This window comes from Pinus tabuliformis, chromosome 3_1 (genome assembly GCF_031772625.1).
Source record: "Pinus tabuliformis cultivar Carrire ecotype Pingquan chromosome 3_1, CPIR1, whole genome shotgun sequence".
Taxonomy (NCBI): domain Eukaryota; kingdom Viridiplantae; phylum Streptophyta; class Pinopsida; order Pinales; family Pinaceae; genus Pinus; species Pinus tabuliformis.
In genome coordinates, this window is record NC_142301.1 from 115,332,491 (window position 1) to 115,352,130 (window position 19,640).

The following is a 19,640-nucleotide window of genomic DNA, read 5'->3' on the forward strand; positions in this document are numbered from 1 at the left end:
TTAAAAATCGTGTCCTTTGAGATATCATTTCATTCTTATTAATTATACTTATTAACAATTATTATTTATTTATATTTAATGCTTTGTACTCAAATCATATTTATAAAAGGCTTGATGTCTTTTTCCATGGCTTGTAATTTCTTTGCACAATTTTCTATTCTTAACTTTGTCATAGTTGGTAACACAAGACGATATGAACCTTTGAGCGTTGAGCAAAGTATTGAACAGAAACAGAGTCATCTTAATTCAATAATATACAGGATGTTTCACTTCCACAATGAATTGTTATCATGAGAATAATTTTCTGTCGCATCAATATTTTTTGAAAGATAAGTCAGTTGTTTTTGTCCTTGGTGATATTGATATAATAACTGATTAAGATATCTTCTCTTATGATTTGGATGTCAATAAGGAGTTCTTGCAACATGATTTCCCATTATTGTTCTTGTAGCATTTACTTAGTTTACTTTTAGAATGTGATTTTCTTCATGCCCTAATGTTGCTTGGTTGGTCATGGGGTGTTTGAGTGAATTTATGTTCATTATTTATTTATGTTGTGATCAATATTTGTTTATAAAAATATTTTTGACATTTTAAAGTGATATATTATAAAATTTTGAAGTATTTGTTAATATATTCATTTTTGTATTTATGATCAAGGATATTCTATATTTTTACTTTACTAGAGAGTATTTGCTTATGTGAGTAAATTCATGTTGCTTAACCGTCCAAGATTTGTCCTTGACATGGATCATATAGTGCTCTTCTTAATTAGTATCCTTAGCATGGATTACATGGCATTCTTCTTAATTATGTATCTTGCTTTCATAAAAGTAGATATTTCATGCATGTGTAACATGAAATGACTTTAAAATATCAATCTCAATGCAAGAGCATCACTTTAAATATAGCATTTGTACTTAATTTGCAAGTTGATTTTCTAGTTAATATGTAAATTGAGTCTTTAAACTTTTACATAGTAAAAGAATTATTAAAATAATTTATTTATTTATAATGTTGATTAATTTAATATATTTATTATAATTTTTTTAATTTAAAATAATAAAATAAATTAAAGTATTAAGTATATTATATTTTTCAATTAACATTACTATTGTTTTGATTTTCTAAAGTGAAAGTAATTAGAATTATTTATAGAACTCACAAAAGTTATTTTAAGTTTTTTGATGTTTTAGATATCTATCCATCATTATTTTTTTTTTTTAACTTTATCCACAATATTAAATTTTTATCATTATAATATTTTTAAACAATTTGAATAACAAAATTATTAATATCTTAATTATATCTTTTTATTTAAACTAAGCAACATGTACTTGCTACTATGTAGTTTGTTTGTTAAATCCATTTATATATTACTTTTCATGTCCTTCAATGTGAGAAAGATACTTAATAATCTATAGAAGATTTAGTACACTAGATCATAATCATTATTAGTCTTTTTCTAAATCATGATTATTACTAGTCTTTTTTTAGTGGTTTTTTTTTAGGGTTATTAAGTTTTAATTGTAGTTACCATGTATTATAAAACTATCTTAAAATAGTCTAAGGGCCAGTTGTTAAAGCACTTTTGCTATTGAGAGGTCATTGGTTCAATTTTGTCGACGCTCTCGAAGTCAAGCTCCGTCGTTGAGTTGAGAAGAAATGATCCCTTCAGATCGATCTATAGTACAAATATTCTATGGATGTAGAGATCACCAATCTCTTAAATTTATAAACCACATAAAAAAACCATCCCAAAAACAAAAATAGAATTTGAAATTTCTAATTAGCAATTTAATTATTAATTTGCAAAATCGTCTCCAAAATTTTCTCCAACAAGCTTGAAACTTAGGATGTATAGTTAGCAATTTAACTACTTGTTTGACCATATATTTATGTATAAATCACTCAATATTCTCATATGCTTCCATCTTTAAAAGTTAAATTTAATAGTTAGCAATTTAAGCACTTGTTTGATCATATATTTATGTATATATGACTCAATATGCTCATATGCTACCATCTTTAATAGTATTAAATATTTAGAATTTTAAGTTAATATTATTCTACAATGATATTTTTAATTTATTATATTAGAATGAAATAAATTTATAATGTAAAATAAAAATCAATTAAAAATATTAATTTGGTTAAAGACAATGATATATTAATTAGTCACCAAGGTTTATTTTTCATTGACATATTAATAAACAATATGTTTTCCTAAACACATTAATAAACAATGCACATTAAGTATATGTCACGAGGATTTAGATAAAATAGTACCCCTCAAAGGTTATTTTGATGTTTGTGTGTAGTGTCTAACATCTTTGTAACTTCTGTTTATTAAATTCAAAAGAAATTATATAAATAATATTTTTTAATGGGTTTTAATAATAATAATAAATAGAAAAATTGATTGGCACTGGTTAGTAGTTAAGATTGAAAAAGATTTAAGATTTGGAATTTTAGATGGCTATCTAGAGTGGGTAGACTAGTGCTTATCAAATCCATGCTTGGAGCTATACCTATTTTTTGGATGTCTTTGCCTTGGATCTTGTTTGGTGTGTTGAAAATTATTTGAAATATTTTCTATTAGATTTTATGGTTGGGGACAAAAGATGGAAGCTTTGGCATTCATAGAAGGACAAGTAGATGAAGCAAAAAGGGAGAGAAACACCATGACATGCCAACTAAAAGAAAAGGATGATGACATCACCAAGTTTATTAGAAATCACTTCTCTTAAGGCCCAATCATGTGAAGCAACCAAGATGAAGGAAAAAATGGAGATCATTCTATCAAAGAGGGGTGAAGAATGCAAGAAAATGAAGGAAGAACTTGTCTTTCTTAAAAAAGAAGTTGACTTGCTGAATAAGAACTTGCAAAGTTCTCAAACCCTAGATGACATATTAAGTAATCAAAGGTCTCCCCTTGATGAGTTAGGTCTTGCCTATGTAGGTGAATCCTCAAGCAAGAATGATAATGCTTGAAACAACAAGGATGTGAGGAAGCCAGAAAGAAATGTTGATGCTCCTAGTTCCAGCAAAGGCAACGAGAAGAGTCAAGACAACTATGGAAGAAATCCTACTCCGAGGAGACTTGTAGATGGTGTCAAGAATACAAATGGTAATGAACATCATCAAAGAATCCCAAGGCAAAAAGACTTCAGAAGTACATCATGGAAATCTTCATCTCCCAGGTACCAAAGTATATTTCTTCATTATTTATATTCTTGTACAAATTTTGGGCACATGGCAATTGTAGGGCATATCACAAAGACAAATATAATGGTCCCCATCAATCTCCTAAAGGCAATTTTGCAATAAGAAGTCATGATTACTCATTCATAAACAAGATGGAGTTCTTCAATTACCATAACATTGGCCATACGGCACATGATTGTAACTTGGCTTGGGTCCCTACACAAGCTAGAATCATGACAACCAAGCCAGAAAAGAAAGTTACACAAATATGGAGAAAGAAGAAAATTGGATCCGAAAGTCTCTTGGACACTCTAGCCAAGAACACACGTTGATTTGATGAAGACATCAAGATGTGGTATCCCAAGTGTTTGATGATGAGACTCTGCCAAAAGGGAGACCATGCATACTGTTAGGGGGAGCTTATGATTCTTAATCATTCTTGCATAAGCTATTCGTGAATGGGCGCTATGAAATCCTTGATGATTCATACATGGACAATCCTCCTTTGATAGATCATCTCTCGAGAGAAACTCCATTGAGGGATATGATCCCTTTCTCAGCTGGTGGACTATTGTTGAGGATCTCTTCTTTTTTATCACTAAGCAAGTAATCTTTCTTGAGGTAGAGGAGTTTATGCACACAGGGGAATTGGTTCATCCATGAAGAAATGAAAAATGGACCATATTGCCATATGAAAGAGCACCATGACAGGGGGAGTAACATAACTATGAAGAACTACTATTGATGAAGAAAATATGATGAAAAGCAGCAGCTTGACAGGGGGAGTTCTTGGGCACCTCATTTTCCATTGATGTCAAAGGGGGAGAGAATGCTGGAAGGGAAAGAATATTGCCATCAATGAAAAAGGGGGAGATTGTTAATCAAGGTTGTCACTGATGTCAATATGGCATTGGTCGAGATGGCAAGTATTCTTGAGATGCCTAGTTCCAGATGATGATGAGGTACATGTTGAACAAAGTCTTGTTTGATGAAGATGCCATCAATGTCAAGCCACCAATGAAGAAATATTAAGAAGTCCTAGAACTAACTATGATATTTTCAAGTGTCAATCATGTGCCTTATGAAGTATCTAATATACAAGCCCTTGATGACATATGGAGGACTACACTTGATGAAGGTCTTGATGACATGGTTGGAGACTATATGATGACATGGAGAACCATTTGATGACATGGACAATGATTGGAGACATGACATGAAGGACTTGGAAATCAATTAATGGCAAATTGATGGATGTTGCACTATGACATATCATTGCACTATTATTGGATACATGATGCTACACTATCATGATGACATGGATGTTGAATACACTATCATGATGACATGGATGTTGGATACACTATCATGATGACATGGATGATATTGATGACATACATGATGACACACTATGATGAAGAGCTTGGAGTCATAAAAATAAAGGAGCCCTAATGACCTTGTTGTCCTAATCACCTTCTACACATAAAAAATAAATTCAATGACAGTTACAAAGAAAAATAAATTTTGGCATCTTGGAGGCAGCCTATCAACATGGATCCTACTGTGAAAATTCTATCACTGCAATAACTGATTTATTTTACCTACTTATTTTCCAATGAGTTATTTACGAAAACCCTTCAGTGAACATTAAAATAAATTGTGCTGCATATATCACACCATAATACATAAACAAACACATGCACAAGAATCAACACATCAACACAGATATTTTGGATAAATGTCCCCGAAAAACCCAATGCGGGAAAACCGGTGCAGCATAGGAGGATTTTCTTATTCAACAATTATTTAGTACAACTGGGTGCCAAACTGGCTTACCCAACAGAGAAAAAATTCTCCAGCACTTCTCCCAACCTCAGTGTCAGGCTTACTGACCTCTACGTAGTTTCCAGACCTACTGCATCAGCTCCTGCCTCTCTATGTCAGTAATGGGCCTCTCTGTGTCACCCACGCATGTTTTCCAGTGACTACACAGTCTGTTGCCTTTGCGTCTGCCTCTCCAACCTCTGCGCTAGTCTTCTGGTGCTAATCCCAACTCTCTGTTCCGTACTAACTTCCTCCTGCTTCTGCCCAGACCACTAGTTCGAATTTCCCCACTAACCTTGCTCCAGAAATCGAATTGATTGGTCTCCCTTAGTGTGTTCACCAACTGACCCTCAAGCCTCTTCTTATACTTTCCCTGTTGGTACTTCAACAGTCGAGATTAAATCTCTAATCAACAACTAAGATTATATTTGGCTTGATCCATGACTTTTGGAACCTTCTAACCCAGTTTTGTATTAATATCCATTAATATTTTATTTTTCCTAAGTTTAGGCTTAGGAACTCCATTAAAATATTAATTATTTTAATATCTCCCAAACCTGTTAAAATCTGTCCAAACCATTTCTGGGTCTTGGATATCTCATTTGCTTTAGCCTTTCCACCAATTTTCATGGCTAGAGCACATCCGATGCTACCCCAAATCAACACCTACACCATCTTAAAGAGGATTTTTTCCTATTTCTAATGATCCCTTACTTGCCCCGAAACTCCCAACAGTTGATGAGATAATGATTTTTTAAGCTATGAAAAATATAATTATTTATGAGCCGACCTACACCTTGGCCTACTCATGTCGGCTTACTTCAAGAGACATGTCTCTTCATTGGAGGACAAACTAGTATATATTGACATCTGAACTTATCATTCTAGCCAACAATTCGGTGAGCATTTCAGAGAACATTTTCGGTGAAAATCACAGGAATTCAGAGTGAGACAGCAAGGAGATCGAGGAGGATTTTTAATCACTGTTTGGGCATTTAAGATATCTCCTATAAATTCAGATCTACAGCTGTGAGTATTGTGTGTGGACAACATTGCTGAGGGTCGGATTTAGGACAATCCTGAGGAAGTAAAGGCTCAGATCTGTTGAAGAATTTACCTCGGAATTACAAGGATATGTCACCTATAGAAGCTTGGAATTGATTGGTATCTCTGTTGTGATAACCCTAGAACCTTACACAGTCACCAAGTGCCTCAGACTTGTGGACTAGTCGACTATGGAAGCTTAGAACAGTTCGGATTTGTGGCAGCTTTATGTGCTACCTGTGGCACTAAACATCTTAGATCTGTGGAGCAGTGTTGCTTAGAGCTTACCATTGTGTTGGACAGACTTGTGTACAGTCACCTGGACAAACCTAGCATTTACACCTCTATCTGTGGTGAACTAACACATGAACAGTTACACCTAAATTGGCTCAGATCTGGAAGCAGTCTTGTATTGTGACTTAGACCTGTGTGTGGCAGCCACCTGTGAGATACCTCACCTCAGACTACAACAAATTTGTGACAGGCAGTGAACAATCAGCTTTGGAGGTCATCATTACAACTCTCTTGTAGAAGGCTTGGACCTGGCTATGGAGAGGTATTTAAGGACAAACCTGTGGGAAGTATACAACTGTGATAAGCTTGGGTTTGAACAAGGTTGAAGTATTCTTGAAGGAGCATTGTTTTGAAGATCTTGGAGCATCACTTGAAGATCTCCTCGAAGTGAAATTTGAATATTGATCTTGGACTGGGCATTGGAGCAACACCTTGAAAGTAGTCCTATAGCAGCACCTTGAAGCGTCCTGGAAGCCACCTGTAGCAATGTATTAAAGATTAATGAAGATATTTTGAAGACACCCTTGGAGAGTTCTTGGGGAAACATATTGAAGATACTTTGAAGATTTCTTGAAGACATTTTGAAGGTACCCCTTGGAGACCATGATGCATTGAAGTCATCATGAGGTGACATTGGAGAAATTGTTTGGGTACCATGAAGAACAACGGAGACACCTTCATGTGAAGATCAAGGTTGGCATTGTTGATGTGACGTGGAGACTAAGTGAAGGCATTGTTGAATATTGACAGGGCTCGATGAATAAGACATTGGGAGCCGTGAAGTACAACTAAACATATAATGACGAATTAAAGCAAGGGTTGGAGCCCAAGACGTTGGAGCCTCTAAAAGACAAGGTTGGTGCCTTGGAGGATAAGGTTGGAGCCTCGAAAACAAGGTTGGTGCCTTGGAGAATAGGGTTGGAGCCCTATAGGATCAGATTCCTCAAGAAACCAAGTCGGAGCCTAAACTAGATATAGGGTTGGAGCCCATGGGGTTGGTGCCTCAGAATTGACAAGGTTGGAGCCTTGGAAGTCCAAGTTGGTGCTTTTAAAATACATGTTGGAGCCTAGGAGATTGAAGATCGGTGTCTTCATCTAGGGTTGAAGCCCTACATATATTGTATTTGATTTATTGAAGAAATTAATAAAATCATTTATTCTTATTGTTGTTCATTTTCTGTTCTAAATATAAGTGATCTAACTGGTAAAGTAACAATTGAAAAGGAATACTGATTCACCCCCCCCCCCCCTCTTAGTATTTCCAACACCGTTGGAAAGGTCTCTACGTGTATAATAGGCAAAAAAGGTGTGGCATGAAAGAGGAAACATTTTACCCCCAAAAAACGTCGTTTGATGCCTCAAAATGCTCCCGGAAGGTCTCATATCCCAATTTACCAAACTGGGTCCCACCTGTATAAAGAGTCTTGTGAGTTTATTCATATACTTTTTCCACTCTGAAAGGATCGAGATGGATGAAAAATAATATAATGATCCAATCCGGAACACACCTCCCATTTTGGAAGGCTTTCGGTTCCCAAAATCTTTTACTGAATGAGGTGAGGAAATTTTTCCTCCACCTTCTCTTGGGTGTACTCTTTAGCTTTGCCTGGAAGTTGTCATTTCAATCCAATCTTCCAAAATTCATGCTACGCCTATCTTGTAGTTATGGAATTATTTTGAAAAAATATATCTTTTATCAACTCTGCCTGAGCATCTGGTGCTAAATCCTCCACAAAAGGTAGGACATGCTCCTCTTCTTTATCTAGCATGAAAGGCTCATAGAGTTTCAGATTCTTTACAATCACAACTAAGTAAACGCGCATATATGGTGGCAAAATGATTCGATAGGCATTATCAACCACCTTTTTCAATATCTCGAAGGAACCATACCTCAGAGCCTTGATTTTCTTACCAGGTCCATGTACTCTCTCCTTGTTCAATTGTAGCCATACTCTATCTCCCACCTAGAATGATTTATTTGTTCTATGTTGATTGTTCTTGGCCTTCTATTTCTCTTGTGATTTCTGCAACATCTCTTGTACCTGTAGATGGGTCTGCTTGATCTTCTCTATAAAATTTTAGTCCAAAAGGCGTCTCTTGTAATGTCTTCCCTTACTCCTTGCTACCTATATGCAATTTCCAAAGGTGAAGATGGAAAATATCCAAAACAAGTTTCAAATGGGAACTTTCCTGTAGAAGAGTGGATTGCTCTATTGTAAGAATGTTGTATATATCCCAGAATTCCGTCCCAGGTCTTCATATGCTTCTGGTTGTATCCCCTCAGAAGCTGCACCAAAGTCTTGTTCACTAGTTTTGTCTACCCATCTATTTGTGGATGGAATGTTTTATATCTCTTAAATTTTGTGTCCATCTTCTCCCACAATGTAGTCCAAAATGCACTACGAAATTTTGTGTCCCCGTCTGAAATGATGCTCCTCAATATCCCAAAGTGCACCCAAAGAACAATTTTGTTGCTTCTTGCTCACTGATGGTCTTTTTACAGGGCATAAGAACACACATCTTGTTGAATTTGTCAACTACCACGAACAGGTAGTCATGTCCCTTCCTAGTTGTTGGTAAACCTCCCACAAAGTCCATGGAAATGTTCTCCCAAGGATAAGTGGGTATAGGTAAGGGATGATATACACCTTGTTTCATGTTGCTCAGCTTGCTTGTACAACAAAGCACGCATCCTCTTATGAACCTAGCTACCTTCTTTTACATCTTGGGCCAATACACATGCCTTTACAAGTTGGTCACAGTCTTCCCTACACCAAAGTGCCTTGCAACCTTGGTGGTGTGAGCCTCTCTAATCAATTTCAATCACTCACCTTTAGGAACACATAGCTTATACAGACTCTAAAGTAACCCATCCTGGACATGGTAGTCAATGGTGTTGTCACCATCATGCACATGACTCTAACTCTGCAATTGTTGAAACGCCTCCTTAAAATCCTCATCCTTTGACTATGTCTCTTTGTAGACATCATGGGTTAATGGCTCCATGTGCATAAAATTCCCTAAAGTTGTGATCTATGATGTGAGTGGTCTGGAGAGCATGTCGTCCAACTTGCTTGTGCTTCCCTTCGTGTACTTGATCACCAAATGAAACTATTATAAAAACTCCTTTGGCATGTTGTAGCTTACTTTGGGTCTATATGTACTGTAGCGGCTAGTGATCTATGTGGATTACTATCTTCTTTCGTATCATATAATGCTTCCACTTCTTCACAGCTTGCACCAAGACATAGAGTTCCTTGTCATAGGTAGGGTAATTAAGAACTTCCCCATGAAATACTTTGGAATGGTAGCATATAGGCCTTCCTCCCTACATCAAGACCACTCCCATAGCATACCCATGACTCACATCTGTGTCCACTTCAAAGGGTTGTTGCAAGTGTGGTAATATTAGAACTGATGTTTGATTGATCTTCATATTTAGCTCCTTGAAGGCCCTTTGTTGACCCTTTCCCCACTAGAAACTTTTTCCACTTGTTGTTATGGCATGGAGTGGTGTTGCTACCGCTAAAAATGAGGCTATGAATTTCCTCAGGTATTGTGTTGCCCCAGCGAAACTCCTCACCTCATAAACATTAGTAAGGATTGCCCATTTCATGATGACTTCCATCTTGGTAAGATCTATCTGCAGCGCTCCTCCACCTATCACATACCCCAGATAGACCAAAGAGTGTTGTGCAAACCCACACTTCTTGATGTTTGCTAGCGGCCAATGATTTTTTAATGTCTCTAGCACCTGTGTCAAATGTGAGATGTGCTCCTCCCAAGTAGAACTATATACTAGTATATCATCCATATAGACAATAATAAATGAATCTATAAAAGGGCGCGGTACATCATTCATTAATCTCATAAATGTCGCTGAAGCAATACATATGCCAAATGGCATGACTAACCACTCATACAAACCTTGCATAGTTTTGAAGGTGGCATTTCAAGTATCTTCTTCGATGCTTCTTCTTTAACTTGAACCTGGTGATATCCAGATTTCAAGTTCGACTTGGTGAAGTATTTTTCTTGCTTCAACCTTATCCAGCAGATCATCTATCCCTATAATCTATACACATCTTCCAAGTCCCATTCTTCTTTGGCACAATGATGATGGATGACCCACATGGTGATGTACTCAATCAAATGACACCATATTCTAGTAGTTGTTTCAATTATTGCTTCACCTCACTTGCTTCTATAACAGACTGCCTATACAGCACAATGTTTGGCAATGAAGAGTACGTCAATAGTTGGATCTCGTGCTCGACTTCCCTCTTAGGTGCTAACCCTTTAGGCTCCCGAACACACCCCTATATGCATGTAGTAACTCTTCCAATTGTTGTTTTTGTTTCTTAGTACACCCTTCCAGGGATGTTTTGCCTCTTACTAACTCTTCTACAAATTGATTTCTCTTAAAACAATAATACATACTTCTTACTGGAACTGATCAATTTCTTGGCTTGGTTGGCACTTATCAACAAAATTTTGGACTTGCCTTTATGCACATTGATGGTGAATGAATATCCATGCTTGACAAGCCGGTACTAGTTAGATCTCCACATGAATATTGCATCTTGCATGTATATGCAGGGACTCCCAAACAGAACTGCACATACATCAAGGGGAATCACATCTAGTTCTACATCATGAATAAAATCAGCACTGATGGAAAATCTAATTTTGCATTGTTTTGTTACTTTCAACTTTGCATGCTTATTTACCCATCCCAATGGATAGAGCTTGGATGATCACGAACTTCCAACCTCAACTTCTTGACTAGCTCTGCTGCAATCAAATTTTCCTGCGATCCTGAGTCAAACAGAGCATCAATATTGGTCTTCTTGACTTGTATCTGTATATGGAAGAGTTTGGTCATTTCTTTCTCTTTCTGTTATTGAACGCTACTCAGATTCACCTCCTTCTGCATTGATGCACAAACAATATTCTCATTCACATCCAAGTTGCTTTTAACTTGGTTGCTCGAATCAGTGGCCATGAGATTCTTCTTTTTGTTGTCTTTCTTTTTTTTCTTCGGTTTAAGATTTGGATGCAACTTCCTACACTTTCAAGTCTGTATGGTCGTCAATGTTGTCGTGGTTGCGATGGTTGTTGGGATCTTTACACTGACGTGTTGTGGCTCCCGTCATTTTATCTTTTCCTCCTTTCTTCCTCTTCTTCCCCTCTTTAGAAGTGTTTTGTTTCTCCTTCTGCTTTGATCCACTTGATTTCCCTTTCTTCAAGACTATGTTTTCCAGGTATTATGCATGTACACAAGCCTTGTCCACCGATCTGGGCTTGAACATCATCACTTGCTCCTGCGGATGGCGGTGTAGACCCCCTAAATATTTGAGGAGTACATCTGGGTTCTCTGGGGGGATATCTAGCATTATGGTCATATTTCTGAACTCTGTGGTGTATCCAACATTATGGTCATATTTCTGAACTTTTCCCTTGCTTTTGCCTGAAGTAGCCATCGGATCCACTAGTCTTCTCCATACCCAATAGGGTAAAATTGTGACTTTATGAGGGTTTTGAAGTCCTCCCACCTAATCACTAGGGGCTCTCCCTCCAACCTCAAGGTCTTCGTGTGGCTTTCCCACCAAGTTAGGGCATGGCCCTCTAATTTCAGCCACACAAATGAAATCTTTTTTCTTCCTCAATTTGACGAACACTAAAATACACTTCCAACTATTGCAACTAGTAATTTAGCTTCAAAGTGTCGATCTCACCATGGCGTGGATTGAAATCTACCTTCACTTCATAAGGACTGTGAATGATTCACAACATTTGAATTGGGTTGATCCTTTTCAGGTCCTTTCCTCGTTTGATTCTTTGTTTCTTCCCGATCTCTTGATCCCCCTTCTGATTTGTCCTCTACATTAGAACCCCCATCTTCTGTAAATATCCCAAGCTTTTTGCTCAGGACCATCATGAAAATATTTACATTACGATTTATATTTGTAACTTGTTCTAGCTGTGAAAACCTCTCCTTTGTAGGATCATAAGAGTTATTCACATATTTGTCAACCATGATTAGGGTTTTACGACTTTTGGCCTAGCTGATCTAAATCCCCTGCAAATCTCCATAATATATACCCAAAGAAACTCGCTCTAATACCAATATGATCTGTAAAATGCCATGGATATTCCACTGCACAATTCGAAATCTACACTATTACATTTTATACCTCTTTTAGATTTATAGATATGTAGATAACTTTTAATAGTGTATGCATGCGAATTAAAATTAGGCAGAAGATAGAGAACAATGAAATAAAATCTCACAAACACATTTAACACATGATATGACCTAGGAAACCCTTTCGGGATGAATAATAATAAAAAACCAGTTGAAAGGGGAGGTTGCTCCGCTCTCTTTCTCTGAATGGGAATATGGTTGTGAGTACAAATAAGTATGGAATGTGGCTCATGTGCTACTACAATGCATAAAATCATCTCTATGTGTTATGTCTCCTATCCATCTTAGCTATTTTTGCTCAGCGATGGAACAAATGAACTTGAAAGAATGAAACCCATTTTCCTCCTAGTGGCCTAGTTATAACACAACCCAGTGGCTTACTAGTGGTTAGGTTGGACTACCTCAGTTCTTAATCAAAGTTGCAATATAGACTCTTCTAGAGTATTCTTCATCATAATCACGTGACTAACACCTTTTCCATGAATAATGGAGGCTAATGTGGCATTCTCTTGACTTATGGTGGTAAAAACAAGAATGTCAACTTATGAGTGGCATAACTTTCACATACAGAGTTCGATTGACATGATTCTTGCGTCGTTGGAAAGGTTTATGTGTGTAGAATAAGAAAAAAAGTGATGCACTAAAGCAAAAAAAATTACCCCCGAAAAATGTCGTTTGATGCCTCAAAACACTCCTGGAAGGTTTAAGACCCCAATTTGTCAAACTGGGTCTTGTCCATAAAAGGGGTCATGTGAGTTGATTCCTCCAGTTTTTCCACTCTTAAAGCATTGAGATGGATGGAAAACAATATAATAATCCAATCTAGATCACATACACATATTGATTCCCATACTTGATCAGGTCTTATAGCTAAAACATTTTTTTGATCATATTTCATGTCAACATATTTACAGGGAACAAAACTACACAGTGTACGCACCTTCTAAGGCAAGTGCTACACAAGCTCTAGAATTATGGAAATTCTATGAGCAGTTAGATGAGGTCACATCTTAATAGTATCACAAACCTTTTATAGAGGGTCTTCAACTAGAGATCCAATAGAACACAGGCTGATTGTTTTTTTCCTTACTTTTTTGTATCTTTGATGACATTATACACTATGGATTGTTTATGCCACCTCTTTTGGCTGGTGATATGACTGCTTGATAGCATGATGTTTGGCTTCGGGCTGAATTATAGTTCTAGTTTTGGTTTGGGCATTGATTCGTTATATCATTATAGAATTTTGGATGATCGTTGTTCAGGCCCATTTTAGTGCATTTATACGCACATATAGAATGTAATTTTTGTTTTCCTTAATAAAAATTGCAATTTTTTCTTCGGAAACTAATAATAATAATAATAATCTAACTTTAAGGTCATGGCCAAGCCAAACACCAAATTAGCATATGAGACCTCATTGTTTATTGGACAATGGACCCACAACCCTGCAATGGTTCGATTTTATTGTAGAAGCCTACAGAAGTGTACATACTCTACCCCTCTAGATTTGAACCTGTGATCTCTTGCGAGGAGACATCATTGAAATTGGGTAGCTCGAGAGGTACTCCCACAAGCTCTTGTTGCTAGGCTTGTGAAGAGAAAACCCACAAAAAGATGAGTTGGCAAGGAAAGTACCCAAGTTTGGGGTTTTGACCCAAAGGCGTGGGTTTCAAACCCAAAGAAAGTAATTTAATATTCTAATTAAATGTTGAGTGGTGAAGTGGGGTCTCTTTAAGGAAGAAGAGGGCTCCTAAGACACCTAATGGAAAGATATAAGTATATAGGCCAAAGGAAAGGCTAGAAGGCAAGAGTGTGAAGGACAATTATCTTGTGTGAGGAGGCTAAAGTGACCTAGCCGTAGCCTTGTGGGAGAAGGACAACCGCAAAAGCAAAGGACAGTTAAGAGAGGTTGAGTTCTCTATGTTTTGGTTAGTCAAAGGGAATCGCTGCCAAAAGAAGAAGACAAGTCGAATTTTGTGGTGAAAGCGAGGTTTATTTAGGGAGGTTTCCCTGCAACTCAATGAGAACCATAGCAAGGAGTAGTTCTTTATTAGAGGGTCAAGACCTAGATCTTGAGGGCCAAGGCTAGTTTAGGTAGGCTACTGTGGGATAGAAGACCTAGTAAAAATCACCCGCAAGGAAGAAGGGTCTGCATTGTTTTTTGTAAGGTAGTCGAAGGTAACAAGGGCTAGTTGCAAGTTGCCTCAGCACTTGGAGTAGGGCCAAGGGGTAAACAAAGTAGGTTGAGGGCCTCAAAAACTTTGGACATGCAGGCCAAGGATTACTTGAGTAGGGTCGAGTGTCTTAGGGACTATGTAAACGTTGGTCGTGTTTGATTGATGGTTGTTGTAGCAGCTCGCTAATGAAAATAGTGCAAGGCAAGGTTGTTGAGTAGGACAACAACAAAAGGGGCTACTAAAGAGGCTTGAACATACGCTGGTATAATGAACTGAGGGATAGAGGAATAGCCCAAGGAAAACAAGTTGAGTGGGCTAAGGGAGTAGTCCACTGGCGGACAACAAGTAGGTTGAGTTGGACAAAGGTCTAAAGGAGTAGACCTTGTGGATAAAAGAGGACTAAAAGGACTGGTTGTCAAGGACAAGAAGAACAAGTAAATACAATGTATATTCTTTGTTTTATGGGCAAGATAAGGTCCCAACCCTAGTTGTATCAATCAAAGGACAAACTTGTCTTTTATATTATATTTGGTATTTGTACAAGGATTGTAAAGGGCCATGATCCCTGGTACGAGAGCCCTGTGATTTTCTTATTGATGGACTGAAAAGGAATAGGTTTGGGCCATAAATCCTGTGTACTATTATTGATTTCATTGTTGTTATATTTTGTTGTGCAGAGTTGTTTAAAGTTGGGCCTTTCTAGTGCGTTTATGTTCTTAACTAAGGCACAGATCAGACCTAGGGTGCATGGATTTCCACCAAACACATGCTCTAAATCAAATTACTTAGATTGTTGTTATATATCCATTTTCCTTCTAAAAAATTATATATGCGCTCAACAATTATTCGCAAATTGTAACGAACAAAATTTGTATACTTCAGTGGAATATTCAAAATATCTAGAAAATGCAAATTCCATTATAGGAAAAGTAATATAATTATATAAGAATGTTGAATGTACAAGAGATATGATATGATATGTTTACAAATGAGGACCCTACTTATACACTAGGCAAGGTGCCCATTCATGAATATTCATAAACACCTCTTCAATATGCTAATTATTAGTGATATATTATATTCACAACACAAATCAAAATGCTTTCTCCACCATTCTCAAGGCTAAATTTGCTTTTCACAGCTATTTTTTTAGGACAGATAGATACTTTTTATGTTCATTTGAACTAATAATTATGTGAATCATTATTATAAACCAATCTCACAGCAAATATGTCCACAAATAAAAAGTTTGAGCTCCAAAACACTTTATTGCATTATTATTTTCAGCCAAATCTCAGCACACAGTCATGGTAGTAGTGCCAAGTAGAGCAACCAAGACACACAATTCTGTAAACACGTTTGGCCACAAAGTTCACCATTTAAAAAGACATGTTTACTACAATAAATGCTATTTTTCCAATAATAGCTAAGAGGTAGAATGCCCCATTTGGGTAAGCAATATATATATATATATATATATATATATATATATATATATATTGTGTATTATAGGACCCTTACATTGGACAGAAAGTTGTGTTTTATTTAACATTGCACATTTCTGGCACCCAATAACTCTACATACAATGATGTAATAGACTAATTACTATAGACTTAATTACCTGATGATGGGTACTAATCTTAGTACATATCTCTCCATATTTACAGAAACAGATTTACTAACTATGTAATTCCCCGTTTTCAGGCAGATGTTCATGGTGAAAATGGGACTTGAGACCTGTCCAGCACTTGTAATAATCGTTATCCAAATGGGGAGATTTGAGAACCCATGGTGTGATTCTGGGAATCAATGATGACTCAAACATGAAAGCCATGGTATCTTTTATCTTGGCAGGTTTTGCATCGCCCTCTTCAGATATGGTTTTCTGAAACCACATATAGAAAAGACAATCAAATTTGTGAGTTTGTAAACTGACAGAAACAAATAGTGTTTTCATGTCTTTCATTTAAGGATCTGCAATGCAAGAAAACCCACCTCAAACGTGGTAGTATCAGGCCCATGTGGGGTCATGCAGCTGTGCAAGCTTGCCCCTCCTGGTTGAAATCCATCTGCTTTAGCCTGAAACAAGGATGATAACGAAATGTTACTTCGGTGTAATAGCCACATACTCTTCACTGGTGATAGACTGCTGGAAAGCAATTCCACTTGAAGCAAGATTTCATTTATGGATTATGAAAATATTAAATATGTCTTTGACATCAGTTGTTTATTAAGTAATTTTTTTATAAAACAGAAACATAGAACATTTCTCAAAGACCTTGTGCATCTACCCCATGGCTGTACTCTATTAAAGAGAAGATTTATCCATTATGGATGTAGCTCTATTCTAGGATTTTATGCTTTATCCTATTTTCTATATTTTCGAGTTCCATTGCACTTTTCTAATAATTAGTGGCATTAATATAATCCCTCTTTCTTTGAGGACAAGTACGCATACGGGTACCAAGAATAGGAGACGGAAACAGTTTTATCCGACTAAAGTGCTGCATCTGGACTCCAGTCGTGCTTGTTTACTTGTTTACATTTTTCATATAAAAAGTTATAGAGACATACACACTTCAGCTTCCAAGCCGCTAGGTAGCAGGTATAGACCTATGTAGTATGTTAACATGGTTATGTCATTAATAATGTTAATTTTTTATTTTATGATAATGGGACATTTTTCATATAAAAAGTCATGGAGACATACACACTTCAGCTTCCAAGCCTCTAGGTAGCAGGTATAGACATATGCAGTATGTTAACATGATTATGTCATTAATAATGTTAATTATTTATTTTATGATAATGGGACAAGATGATCCCCTTGATACAGCGATTTGACTACTTAGTATGGAGGTGTACATACTTTACCTTTTTGAACCCATGAACTCTAAAGTGGAAACATACATTAAATTTATTTGTCCTATTTTCTTATACTTTTTAGCCCAGATAATTCCTCTTTACCTAGACGAGTCACAGGACCAAACAGTTTATTGAGACATATACACTTCAGCTTCCAAGCCTCTAGGAAGAGGCTTATCGATTATGTTAACATGATCATGTCCACAATAATATCTATTATCTACATTTTTATTTTCATACCAATGTACCACATATATCATCGAAAGTAAAGGGATGGTTGATAATAAGTTGTTCTCTTTTTTTTCACATTTTGGCCTGGTTGATATCATTCTTGCCTACACAAGTCACAAGGCCAAATGGGTTATCGGCAATGTGATTCCCAATGATGATGCTGGCCAACAAGAAAGCAGGAATCCAAGATTATAGGATATCCTTGCACCTCAGCAAAACATTTTCAGATTGGATGCAAAGATGAACATCGAGACGTTTGATGGGAGAATGAACACAGAGAAGCAAGCTCTTTTATGCCATAGGTTCCATCAATTCATCATAGAGTTGAAAATCCCTGAAGGTGAGGAGGTTGTTGTCCTGAAGTACATAAGAAAACTCTTTTACGTCAATTTCCAAGGCAGAGAAATAGACTTGTTTGTCCTTGAATGCAGATACGAGAAGATGCCCATTTTAAGATGTTGGCAATAGAGGCCAAAAGCGGTAAGGGAAACAAAGGTAATGTGGTTGGCTCTTGAAAAACATCAATATCATAAAATATAAGAATAAGCAGTTGTTAATTGTTCCTGATAGTACTAAGCAGAGGTATACCTCTGACAGGCAAGTCACTAGGGGCATCAATGAAGAGAAAGGACTTGTAAAGGCATTGTAGAAAAGCTCAAGCACAAAAGGGAGAACTGCTAGTTCCTGCAACCAAACACAACAGTAACAAAGGAATTGAAAGTACAGGATCCTTGAGATCTAATAAAAACCATAGTAGACATTTATAAGAAATTGACATTAACTGCCAAGAATAGGAAACTATTCAACTCCCACTTTGTAGGGGGCAGTTGTTCAAGATTCTGAATGAAGAAAACTATCGTCCCTACTGCAGCAAAAGTTAACACTGACAACCAGAAGTAGTTGATCAAGAAAACTTGGATCAAGCAATTTGACCATGGGAGAATACCAAATGAGCAATCATAATCGCTGGGGTGGCAGCATGATGACATAAACATAGCCATCTTTAGAGAATGTAAGTTCAACCTATCAATCACACCCAATGTTATCAGAACCAAACCAGTCATCAAACTAGTTGACCCCCCGAAACAGGAACAGGTCTGAAACCAGACTGGAACCAGAAAAAACCAGACCAAAAAACCAGTCGACCGAAAAATACATATAATCTTCAAATTTTAAAGAGAAGCATGTATATTCAAATGCAAACCATTTATACACAAATATGCAAAAGCTCTCATTTATATAGCAAATACGAGCACATGTAACCAAAATAGCACTTAGTGCAATACATCTCTAAACCAAAATACATCAACAAAGAGGTTATAGATGGTCTCTATAGTCCAAAAAAAAATCATGCTACAACAAATGCCTACATAACATCAAAATCATTGCATATATTGGGATCCTCATCATCAATATCACCATTTAAGCATTAAAATAAAATAGAAAAAGCTTAACATGTCAAGTCTAGATTTTGTTTGAGTGATAGGTACAATTTTACTAGGGTCATGATAGAGGAGTTCAATAATCAATGCCACCAACATCGAGGTACATAGAGGGCTTGGTGCTCTTGATTAAATGCTAATTCCATATCCTCGTAAATGATAGAATCCAATGGATATGTTGCAACCCTCTAATCCTGAAATCTTAAAACTGTTAAGTCTACTAGATTTTGAGTGGGATCTAAAATTCTACATTCTCCATAAGAATTCCAATGAGGTTGGAACCACTCTCAAACATCCTAAAACAATTAATGGTAATGTTAAAAATTTAAATAAAAGGATGAAAA

General features: G+C 36.5%; 1 protein-coding gene across 1 annotated transcript in view; it reads right to left on the reverse strand.

Moving 5' to 3' along the window:
- Nucleotides 1–16,005: 16,005 nt before the first annotated feature.
- HGO (homogentisate 1,2-dioxygenase) overlaps nucleotides 16,006–19,640 on the reverse strand; it is a 150,430-nt gene continuing 146,795 nt past the window's right edge. The window contains exons 8-9 of the mRNA XM_089410868.1: nucleotides 16,754–16,837; nucleotides 16,006–16,643 (exon numbers count right to left, since the gene is read on the reverse strand). Coding sequence (XP_089266994.1) covers nucleotides 16,437–16,643; nucleotides 16,754–16,837 — 291 coding nt within the window. The 3' untranslated portion in view covers nucleotides 16,006–16,436. The remainder of the gene's footprint in view (nucleotides 16,644–16,753; nucleotides 16,838–19,640) is intronic.